The sequence below is a fragment of the Centroberyx affinis genome, unplaced genomic scaffold (genome assembly GCF_046629955.1).
Source record: "Centroberyx affinis isolate AG114_WGS23_722 - 3 ecotype Tasmania unplaced genomic scaffold, CSIRO-AGI_Caff_v1 ptg001340l_1, whole genome shotgun sequence".
NCBI lineage: Eukaryota > Metazoa > Chordata > Actinopteri > Beryciformes > Berycidae > Centroberyx > Centroberyx affinis.
Window position 1 is genome coordinate 119,794 of NW_027279837.1, and position 12,447 is coordinate 132,240.

The 12,447-nt window shown below is 41.2% G+C and overlaps 1 protein-coding gene across 3 annotated transcripts in view; it reads left to right on the forward strand.

Annotated features, from left to right (window-relative positions):
* slc4a2b (solute carrier family 4 member 2b) overlaps positions 1 to 12,447 on the forward strand; it is a 36,023-nt gene that overhangs the window by 4,840 nt on the left and 18,736 nt on the right. For all 3 annotated transcript variants that reach the window (XM_071525808.1, XM_071525810.1, XM_071525809.1), the window contains exons 2-3: positions 1,837 to 1,915; positions 6,749 to 6,920. In XM_071525808.1, coding sequence (XP_071381909.1) covers positions 6,861 to 6,920 — 60 coding nt within the window. In that variant the 5' untranslated portion in view covers positions 1,837 to 1,915; positions 6,749 to 6,860. The remainder of the gene's footprint in view (positions 1 to 1,836; positions 1,916 to 6,748; positions 6,921 to 12,447) is intronic.

The following is a 12,447-nucleotide window of genomic DNA, read 5'->3' on the forward strand; positions in this document are numbered from 1 at the left end:
CTCACACACACTCACGTGCACACACACACACACACACACACATGCACGCACAGGCTTGTCACTCCCGGCGTCGGGTATTTCTTCAGCCCTAAAGACTCCTATAAGCTCATGTGGAATGCTTGATTATTTGACCAACTGGTAAGCAACGTGTTTAGATCACAGGACTGTTCTTTGTTTGGTGCAAAACACAATTAATCCAGCGGCTTTTATGACTTTGGTGTGGATTATTTGTGTAATAATGTTGATTTCTCCATGACTGTTAGGTTACAAGTGTTTTTCTGTCTCATAGCCAGAAACCCAGCCATGTTATCATGTTTTAAATGAAGAGTTTACCCATCTTACAGAACTCATTTTTTTTTTCAGTTGTCAGGTCACACATTTTCTTCAACTCCCAAAATTCACTAGACCCATTGGATAATATACTTAGGAGGAGGGCAGGGCGGGGCAGGGCGGGGCAGGGTGGGGGGGTCAACATGGTCACAAGATGCATGAACATGTCAGCATTTAGATTTGATTGACAGGATTTCATCAATGTCATTGCCAGAAATAAATCCAAATTTAAGATATTAGCAAATATGTAATTGATTGGCTGCTCATTTCATGCACATATATATACAAATGCGCACATGACTGCACGCCTTGCAAATGAGTAAATGTCCTGTGCAGATTTGTAAACATGCATACATGAATCATCATTTTCAGCTGACATATTTCAAATCAAGTGACTCCACCCTTGCGACCGGACAAGGAAGGATTTCCGTGGACCCTTTTATTGGTTCCAGTGTAGAGTAGATGTTTTGCTTTATGGGAACTCTAGTCTGGGCCAAAGTACAAAACCGGGTCGGGTCAGGTCAGTGTTTTGTGTAGTTTTGTTGTTGTTTTTAAAACACAAATATAGCCCAGTTCTTAAGTTGATGGGATTGCTGTTTATTTTGAATGTAAACTGAAAAAGGTATCAGGAAACTGCAGTATCACTTATTGGCATTGCTTATTTGAAGAGATCATAGTGACTGTGTTACACAAGCGCAGGCCAGGCCTTTTTTTCCTGATGCAAGTTACTCTGCTTTTCATGAGAAATAGACTTACCTCCCCATTGCCCAATATACTATTGAAGAAGGCCTACGTGGAATGACTCATCCCCCCATCCTGTAGCATTAACTATTCAGAATAAGAGATACCATTCAGTTCTTTGAATGTCGTGGTAAACCAGACATTTGTGGCTGTCTCTTTCATGTTCCCATAGACTATTTACATGCAAACTTACTTCAACAGCTGGTCACCTATTGTCTATGTGTTGCAACACATGTCATTGTAGATTGAGAAAGAGAAATAGACTGTGTACGTGATTTCCACATGGGAAACATTGCATGTAATCCTCATTTCATTAAAGACAGAAATTGATAATTGGAGTTTGATTTGTTTTTGTTTTATCTTGAGGTCATCATTAAGTCATTGTGCTATCAAGGCACTGGGATTGATTTTCATATTATTTTAAGTAAGTGTGTGTGTTTGTGTGTGTGTGTGCGCGTGCGTGAGTGACAGAGATAGACAGAGTGCATGTCTGCGTGTGTGAGCAGCAGCCTCTGACTCAGTGTTGAGTGGGTACTGGAGTCACATGGCTACTTGTCAGCAGGCTAGAGGAGGAAACATAATCCTGAGGAGGAAGGCTGCCGTTATCAGTCCATGCATGTTAGTCTGAGAGAACACTTGGCTCAACAAGAGGCTGAACAGCACACGATTGGCCAAGGCGCACACTCTACACCTCTAACTCTCTTTTCTTTTGTCTCTCTGCCTCCCTGTCTCTCTCTGTTTGTTTTTGTCTTGCACTCTGACCAGCTCCTGGTCTCTCTTTACAGCAGAGTTCAGAATTGCACTACAATGTCAGCGGTGGCTTCTCTGCAGTAAGCACTCAAAGGTACAGTAAGATCATGCATCTCTTTATACATACTTGTTTTGACCTCTTGTCTCTCACCATTTAGTTGTCAGAATGTTAGTTTTTTACTCAGATTTGTTGGTTATTTTTTTTTTATTCATTATTTATGTACAATTTGGTGATCAGAGTTGTTGTTGTACATGTGAAACTGTCAGGTTAAATCTTATCAAACTTGAGAGGATTTTTGTGGTTTGTGTTGCACTATTGTAATATCCAGATGACTTCAGGAGAGAGGCATGAACCATGATGATTTGTTACCATTTTAGTATGAACTATAGCTTGAACAATTCACACAGGTTACACACTAGAAAAACAAAAACACCCCTATTACATCTTGTTTTGCCCACTTGAATTTTAGTGGTCCATCCATGCTTCCCCACTGTTGTATAAATCCCAAATTTAGAGTGTTTATAGCCATGTTTGGCCTGTGATGGTTTACTAAATGCTGTGTTCAATTCAAGATGAACTATTTAGCTCCATCACAAAACAGACCTTGTTTTTGATGTCTTTTTCTTAACTTAAACCACTTAAATACTTGTTACACTTGTTTTTTAGGTCTGTCCTCTGGCATCTTGTGTTGGTCATGTTTTTCTTCATTAGAATCTTGTCTATTCTGCATATTTATAGCAAGAGTACAGAATGTTACATCATGTTATTTGTGTCAGATAAAACATTAAGGCCACAAATTATCTCAGTGGGGATACAGGCACTTGGGCTAAGGTGCTATCACAACTACACAATCAAAAAAATTGTTTCTAAGAAAATGCATTGTCTGCCAAACAAACAATGTTTACAGTAAAGATGAATCACACACTGTCCTTTTTTGTTAACCCAGTTCTCTAATGAAGTCTTAAATCAGTCCTTTCCTCCCTTTCATTGTCCTGCCTTTATAAGTACAGGCCTGTGTGTCGGCTGAGGTTTTGACATTACGATCAAGCCTCTATTTCTGGATTGGCATTTTCATTGGCAGTTTTGTATTTTATTGAACTGTTCTTAAATTATGCCTTTTGATAGAAGCTGTAGATCAGCATGCAATCTGCGGTCTCCACTCGCACGCCAAACTGGCGATTGTCCTGCTGGATCACTGGGTTAAGACACATATGGTCTCGTGTCGTGAGTCTGGCTCTTAACCTCTGTCCCATATAATCCTGTCTCTCTCTCTGTCTGTCTTTTCCCTTCCTTTTCATTAGAGCAGGAATACCTTTTTTTTTTTTTTTTTTTGCAAGAAAAAAATTTGGGCTTGGCTAAAATTTTGGCAAAAACTTTTTGTCTTTAACCTCACAGGTCTACATGGGATTATGGTAAACGGTTTTGCAAAAGAAGTTCAAGGACAGTATCAATGTTTCTGACATACTATGGCATTCTAGCCTTATTAGGAGTGAATATCTCTGATCGTTGTTTGGCATATTTTACTAGTTTTGAGATAGTGTATCTTCTCAAACTTCTAAAGAAGGACCGTGTGATGAAAATGCCAGGCCAATTTCAGAAGTGTTAATTTTTTATCAAAAAAGTTGCTCCAATGTGCCTTATCATCTAAATGTGAGGAGGAAGAGGCTGAGAAAAGTTACATTTTACAAGTGAGCATCAAAGCTGGAAATTCTTGTCAGTTTTCAAAGTATCAAACTTATTTTTTCAGATACATTTGTACTCTGTAGGAGTGATGAGTCAGCACAGGATGGCTACTAAACATCTTACTAATGGAAAAAGATGCCAAACCATTGTCTGAGTTATTATCTTGCTCTTAAGATATGACGCAAATGTCAAAATGATGGGTATCTTTCTCTAAAACTTTCAGACTAGTCTGGTTTAGCTACTCCCAATAAGATTAGCCAAGAGATAACAGAAAAGGAAATGTACTCTGGCAGTTCCTCAGATCCCTGCAATCTCCCTTGAGAGACTATAATATCCAGGTTACACACTGTAAGCAGCTGAATTAAGTCAAATATGAAATTTAATGAATTTTGGCCTGAGTTATTTGGCTTATAAACAGAGGAGCTTGTGCTCAAAGTCTCTTGATTTTGTTATGGGAGAGCTTATACCGGGTATATTATGTTGATAGTCTGGCCAAATAAACTGTTTATTTACTGTTGCTTTAGTGTTTATTTGTTGATATTTATTAAGTAAACTATTTATTTACTTATTTAATCAAATTCATGAATGGCAAATTTGAGCCATGTATGCTGGATATCTACACAGTTTTAATAAAAATGGCAATGTAGCCTGAGTTTATCTCATTGGTGAAAGCTCATACTGTAGATAAGTGAGCAATTCGGTACACAGTAACTTCTTCGCTCACGTCACATGATTGTATACCATGCACTTGGTGTCCTCTCCGTCTTCACTATGGACAGATGAAGGTGATGGCTCCTAATGCTGTGATAGGCTGAGCAAACCTATAGTTCCAGGGCTTGACATTTTGACATTTTGTATTGACCTATACAATAGAGATAATGGCATAGACATAGGCTTTTTGTGTATGGCATTATGGACACTAGGAAAATCCCTGAGTGCACTGTTTCTATTTTTTAAGAGTCTGCTGCTCTTCTTCTTGACAGGCTGAATCTGTAGCACTCACAGCCAGTTACCTCCTTCCTGTTTTCATACCAACTTCCTCCCAGAAGAATAGTTTTCCCAGGCCCCGTCTGCACAAATTTGAGGCTGTGACTAAAAGTCCTGTGGAGAAGGTGAAGTTTGGAAACAAAATGATTACCCCAGGTTTCTCTCGCTTTAGTGTCAAGGAACAGATTGCACTGTACCGGGTTTCTGAGTGACACTGGAAAGAACTTCTTCCAGGGGAAGTGCAGAGCATCTAGTCCTCGCATCTTCTTGCATTGTCAGCATTCAGCCTTTTCCTTTTGGTCATGTAAAAAAATTACATAAGGAACAAATAGTTCCCTCTTGTTGAAAAATAAGATCTCAGACAGACTGATTGTACATGAGTGGTGACAGAAAATACACTTGTTAAATCTACTTACTCCCTCAAATTTTTGCAATTTATATTACTCTTGTTCCAAATTGTTTTGTTCTGATCATTATTGTTATCCTAACAGTATTATTACAGAAAAATGCCCTGAGGTACACAAGCTGGTTCCCATGGCTCTGTGCTCAGGATCCCAGTGATCTGTAACTTTATCCCTATGCAGCCAGCCCTCCCTCTTCCACAGTGGTGGGGTCTAGGTTTACTGAGAAAGTAATCTTCAAACACACCCAAGCTAGCTAAAGGTCTCTAATAGACTGTGTTATCACAATCACTGCATGGGTAGCAATTCGAAGTTGGCAAGCCATTCAAAGTTATTATTCTACACATTATAGCTTTCTAGTGTGTAATTAACAGTCGCTGATTATCTTTTGTTAGTACAAATAAAGAGCAGTAAAATGTTGTACTCTGCTCAGTGTCTCGATTTCAGGTCTCTTTGGCAGGTTATGTCTCTGTTCAATCAGCATTCAAATACAAGTTCACACTGTCCGGCCCACAAATTCCACCGCATGGCGTGTAATCTATGGTGTAGTTGATTGTGCTTTAACTACACGTAGATATCCCTTCTTGTAAACAAGGTCATTGATATGATTGTGCTTTGGCATCAAGGAGGCTTGTCCCGACTTTGATAGCTGCTGTCAGAGAGCCAGAGCGCCTTTGGTAGAACTTGATTTCTGCTGGTGACACTGAGAATGAATGGAGTCATTAATGGACCAAAAGGGGGCATCCTTTGCTCTTAGGCCCATGTTTGAATGAGAACTGCTGTTCTCTCAGTGAGGCTGCCAGTGAGACACAGGCGCCCAGATTTCAGTAAATTGAAACCCACCTAAAAGTCTAGTATATCAAAGAGACTGTAAAAAAAAGACTTCCGCTCTTTGTATCAGTCAGATTATAGCTTACATTCAACAATACACCCTTTCCTTAGTGTCATTTTGGCTATACTAATTCATATGCTTATATTAATTCATGCATTCATTGATCTTTGCGGCCTAATAATAAAACTCTTAAATCTAGACCTACATTTTTGATGTAAATGCCATTTTGAACTTTTTTTTTTTTTTTTTAGACCAGACATTTCTCCCAGGCAACATATTATTTCTCTCCCAGGTCCAGTGGGTGCGTCTGCTGTCTCTTCCAGACTTTCATTGTACTTTATTGTCCTCTTCATCTTCATTAACAGTCTGTACTGCTCTCTAAAGCACCGATGGCTGTCTGTGATTGCGACCCTCCTTCTTTTCCACTGGCTGCCTGAATTAAGATTACCTGTGGATTCCTGTGGTTATATGTCGTATTACAGTCGAGACTTGAGATGGAGATGGAGGTGGAGTGTAGCGGAGGCACGTGCCGCCACTTATCTAAGGGTCCTCTCCACAGTAGCACTGTGTTATCTGGCTCTTATCAGACTGTGGTGGCTAATGACCTTGAATGGCGGTGAGGAAGTGCTGTAGGGCTGGAAGCCGAGGGTTGTAGAAATGAATAGAGACGGCTTGTCATTGTTTATAAAGGCTTGTCGGTGTGAAGTGCTATGGCCATTGTATGATCCTCAAGTCATATTCAAGTAGTTTTCCACTCATTATAAAAATGACATTTCACTTAGGCTTTTGGTTGTTCCCAAAGTGTGGTCAGGGGGACCCTTAGTGGTCACTGAGGGGGTTCCAGGGTCTAATGTGCATCCATTTGGGTGATGTTGACATTAAAACCTTTGGAACCCCTTAGTTAGGCTACACTACTGGCTGATACAGATATTAGATTACAGACATTTCAGTGCATCAGTTAGCCTCATGTTTTAAAGCCCCAGCTTCATGTCAACTAACCTCTTAACCTCTGTGTGTTTCCAGGTTATGCTGCCCAAAAGCTGTCTGAGTCCCAGTGAGAAAGAGAAGGGCTAAAGCCGCACAGTTCCAGACCAGCTTTCCAGAGCCTCTCCAGCAGCGACTCCACTGCAGAGACATGAGCAACCCCAGCGCTCCCAACCAGGTCACAGACGCCGTGGCATCAGTTATTCACAGTGTAAGTCCACCAGTCCACCCGTCCACCCGCACATAGAAAGGGCTCAGTCTCTTCCCAGTGAGGTCAGCCTTCAGTGTCAACCACATGATAAAACACATGAAGTAAACATGGTGACCATGGTGACAAACAGATTCAATAGCTATTCAATAGGATTTGAAGTTTACGATTAGTAGTGTAATGGTAATTTTATTCACAAGACTGCAGCTGTTCAGCAGCAAATTTACTTCAATTGCAGAAGTAAAACACATTCTCTCTATGCTGGATTTATGCTGCATCAGCGTCCTCCGTCCTCCTTGGCATCAGAGTGTATATTTTGGATGGTGCTGTTCCCTCCAGAGCTGTGTGTATACAAATCTAGTCACTCTAGAGCCAGACTACATACTTTGGATCTGACTTCAAAAGAAAAATGTACAACATAGTTAAAAAATAGTCTCCCCCAAGCACAAGTTAAGATCTGCGCAGAGAGCTGCTCCTGCTGAAATGCCCTCATTATTGGGCTCCTGGAGGATGTCAAAGGTTACACAATTGTAACGGTTTCCTTCCCCTTTTCTTGAGTCGATGTCTTGCCAGTGTTGGATATGCTAAAATAACTTTGAGTGCACACATGGACATGGAGTTCTGGAAAACATAATTGCATGGCTGTTGGTGGGATCACTATGATAAACATGAGTGGCCCAGAGCCCAGAGGCTAGCTGGACTATAACCCAGGTCAACGGTCAAAGAAAGCGGCATTCCTCTCCTCAAAGGGTTCTCAACAAGATCATCTGTTGAGACGCAGAGGTAGAGGACAGTCAATTAAACTTAAGATCACTAGATCGAGGGAAAAATCCACCCTTGAATACTCTTGTTTAGATATCATCAATCTGTGAGGCCAATGCATTCCAGAAGTTATTTGGTGAGGAAGGGTTGTAACTGACTTTTTTGGTGCGCCCACTTTCCCTCAACCTGCCTCGTCTACTTCTACTTCAGTTAGTGATTTCCTACGTTTCCCAGAATGACTTCAACAACCCCCAGAGAAGGGGGTTTTCTGTGCTATTTATATTTTGTGTTATACTTGTAGGTGTTGATGGCGATGTCGATAACATAATATAAGAGCAAGAGAGTGAGAGATTTTCCAGTTGAGAAAAAGTGAAAGTGGAGAGATAGAACAATGCCGTGGTGCGCCTTACCCGGTCATTCAAATTGCACAAAAGACACTGAAGAGGGTGTTATATCAAAGATGCAAGCTGTGGCTGCATTGCATTATGGTCTATTCAGGCTACTTTTTTTTTTTAACAGAATTAAAGTGTTTTAGGGTGAATTTTTCTTTTAATTCCTTAGTCAGTACGTGGGGGCTGCTTGAATAGACTTCTTATGAGCTTCAAGTTCCATCGTACTCTTTTAGTGACAGATAATTAATGATTGAAAGAGTACATGTGCTTTGTTCACATACCTTAACTCTCAGAACCAACCTTCAGACATGCACATCATGTTCAGATGGCAGCGCTGGGGCGGTGCTATACTCAGTTCAACCCACTGTACTTCCAATCCAGGAAATGCCTATTTTTCCCTGAGCTTTGCATTTTTGTCAGTGTTCAGTCAGCTGCTTCCTATCCAATGTTGCACAATCATGTGACTGTCCAGACAACCCCTTGGTCTGCCTGCACGGCTCCTGGGAGGAGGACACTCGCTGGACATAAACAACCAACAGGCAGAGTGCTGCCCACGTCTGAAATCTAACCCCACCCCATGCACCACAGAACCAAGGGTATTCAGGAGGTAGAAGTGGATATATGACACTAATCTACCTATCCAGCAGGATGAGAGGTGTAGAATGCGCAATGCCGTATAGTTAAAGCAACAAAACAGATACGTTATCCGTAGTTGTAAAGGTTACAAAAACAATGTTCTGATACAGGATATGACTAGTATTAGCTGCTGCAAAGTTTACCAGGCCCCTCTACAGAATATGTTACACTGACCACCTTGAACTCTAACATTTTCTTGGCCATGTGGGGCATTGATTTCAGTTGAGCCTGTTGGGAATCAGTATGTCCTTACAGTTATTTATGTCTAGTAAGACAGTTAGCTGCGATAAAGAGACTTTAAACCAACCTTAACAGACAGGTTGGTGATCAAAAAGCACAAAAGATAAACGTGTTTGCTATATGACAGTGCCTTCGCAGTTATTGGTTGTTCTCTTAGCTCTCGCTCCCCCAAGTTAATTATTATCTCTTTAACAATGTATGTGTGCGTATGTGTGTGTGTGTGGTTAGGGAGAGTTCAGTTAATCCTGTTTGGATATTGAAGGGCCAACGTTGTGAAACTGGGTGATGTCCTCTTCCTACCATAAAGAGTTGCCCTGGTCACGTGACAAGGGACAACTGAAAGGGGAAAGAGGTCGTCCTCTATAAAAGTGGCCAGCGTGTCTGGTTGATACTTTAACCTTTCACATCGGAAAGGCAAATACGGCTATCTCTCCATATTTTAGGCTGCAGTGAGACACCTGTGTGGAATTTAATGGAGTATCTGTACACATTGAAGGTGAGTTTGTACAGTTAGAACACAAAGGACTCACCATATTGCAAGAGTCCCAAGCATGCTTTTGATCTCACAGAGCAGTTGGTCATTTTCCATTTGTCTGTGATGTTTAGTCTTGTCCGTATTTCTAGTTACCACACATAATCTTCAGTAGTGCAAGTAGAGACTTTACAGGCCTGTGGAGCGTGAATTCGGTTCTTCGGGTAAATTTAAGCAGAGCATGAACTGCAACTGGTTAATGTTCAGTCGAGTTCTTGTGTGTTTGTGATGCATATTTTCTTGCTACTTCGTCAGCAGCCCATTGGCTTGTCTCAGCCATCGGCAAGCCAAGGTAATAATTACTTCTTAAAGTTATCTTAATGTGTCACTAAATACTGATAGTCACCCCTCTAACTGGCGGCAGCCATTTACTGTAGAAGAGTCCTGCTGCCAGCCACAATGTTAAACTTTGTATTGATACTTTATTGATTCCTGTGGGGAAATTCTCTTTTCGTTTGTCCCCTTCCACAGGGAGGTCAAAGGTCAGGGTCAGCCACAGCAACAATTTGTTGTCAGAAATTGGATTTGAACCCAAGCCTCCAGGGGTGAAGGCGACCTAAATGCAGCACGTTAGACCACTTGCCCATCCAGATATGGCAGCAGTGAGTTATTAGTGTGTCAATGACAGACAGCGGGACAGTGAGGAAGTGAGCCATCAGACATTAGTGTGAACCCAAGTGTAAGGATCAATTTACAATCCACACACCTCCTCCATCAACTTTTATCACTCTGCTAACCTCATACTTCCTGAAGCATGCATCTCGCAGTCACTGCAGAATCCCCCCTCCTCAGCAGACTCACTTATCAGTAGGAAGTCTTCAGCTGATGAGTAAAAACGGCATCTCAGGTGTCAGGCGGCTGCTTAACAGGTGGAGCTGTTTATCGCTAAAAGCCCACTCATTAATTCAAATAAACAAAAACTAACAATTAGAGACATTTTTCCTGTCTAAAACTGATTGGTAGACCTCTTGATTAAATTATTGACCGTATATGATGTGTACATTTGAATTTGAATTTGTTTGGTTTTAATATTGTATGCTATATAAATGGAATGAGAAAGTTATGTAAAGTTATGCTTGCATAATGCAGAGTGCAGTTACACAGTTGGCTAATAGTCCAACACTGGGTTACAACTTAAATGCCTTGTATAATGCATAATGATCAGATATGCAGGGCTTATTGAGAGAGGTGCAGACTGGCATAAAGATATCTAGGAATGCAGTGACTCAACAGCCACAGTATTACATGATCACTACAACATCCGCAGTCTCTCTGCCCCTTTCCCCCTCCAAGTGCTGACTGTGTAGGATTTGAGCCTACCTCACGACACACAGATAATCTCTTCTACAGCCTCCACACTCTGTCAAGTGTCCATGTCATTATGCACCACAGCCGTGGAACAAACACACTTCATGTTAAAACTTTAGGTGGCATGTTGCCTCGCAAGATTTTCGTTTTTAATGGCATTGGCTAATCTATTACTATTCTATTCTATTAATTGCTTCTATAAATAGATGAAGTGAAGGGCAGCAAGTTTCTTTTTTCTAACAGCACATTCTTCCGTGACAGATTGAATTTCTCCTGCCCACAACCGTTCATTCCTCAAGTCAAGTGCACAATTGTGCAAAAGCCCACAAAATGGTGGGCAGGTAGCTGTACATGGTCAACACCATATTTGTTCCACATGTAAGGTCACGGTTGGGAATTATGAAGGCTGCTTTAATTCCAGTGTACCAAGATGCCCATACTTTCCTCTGTTACAGGCGCAAGATTTAATAAGGCGGAGTTGATTGACTATGCAGATCTCTGCTCAACTCACTCCTCACTTCCCAGGGAATTTTTCCACCCTGTTCTTGTGCACATGCTGAAATCAAAACCCTTCATACTCAAACTTCCGTATAAAACTGCTTTCATGATTGGGTCAATGAATTACTGAAGTTAAACAGTTTAATGTTTTTTATTAACTGGTGAAATGATCAACCACAAATATGTTGAATCATCTGTCATCCAGAAATGACCCATTAGCGGTTTTATTTCCGAGCACACAAAACGTATAAAACGGCACGCTCCCACTTCATTCCTGTTAGTTACTTAATGTGTTTTCTTTGTGTCTGTCAATATTAACCTTTGGAAATGTGTCTTGACAAGCTGTTTATTTCCTATGCAGTTACGTTGCCCTTCAAGGTATATATTGACTAAAAAATAAAGCACGTTGGTCAATATTTAGGCTACATGTGGCAAAGTTAAAATGTGGAGATGAATGTCAACGTGAGGTTTTGTTCCTGGCTGTTCAAACACCGCTTGTCCTTTCAGGCAACATTTGCCCTCAAAGCGAGAACGAGAGTGTTGTTTATTCTACTGTGCCACAATGGGCAGATTGGTGAAAGTGGCAGGCTGTAAGATAGGGTTCTGATTAGGGCATCACGAGGCTTTGATAAGCAAGAGGAAAGGGATATCTCCTGCCTGCAGGTCTTAATAGAGGTGTTGAGATTCAGAGCTTCAGTGTTGTCATGGTTGAGGGCACTGACACTTGTTGCCACCCAAACGCTGATTGTGATTCCATTAAGCTCACTTTGCCATGAGCGAGGTAAGTCCCTGAAACCACTTGCTGAAGCACAGGTCTGGAAATATTAGTCTATCAGTGGGCTGTTTGTTGAGTAGTGTTGAAGTTGTATTCATTGTTTGGTCATTTTGTTTTTTGCTCGGCTCACCTTTTATCGAGTGTTGCAACAGCTCAGCCCGACATTCTGCGCGGGGCTTGTTTTTGCACATGGTTTTGGTTGTGGAAAATTCTTTCACCTCTTTGAGAATCCCTCACACATCTCTCCCACCTCTAGAGATTCACTGTGAAACCATGATATGAATGAGAGCTCTGTAAAAATAAACTGCCAGATAGTATAGCAGCACTCCAAGGGGTTTCGCCCTTTTGGAGAGGATATGTGTTTTCAAGGTTTTCTGAGCAAACATC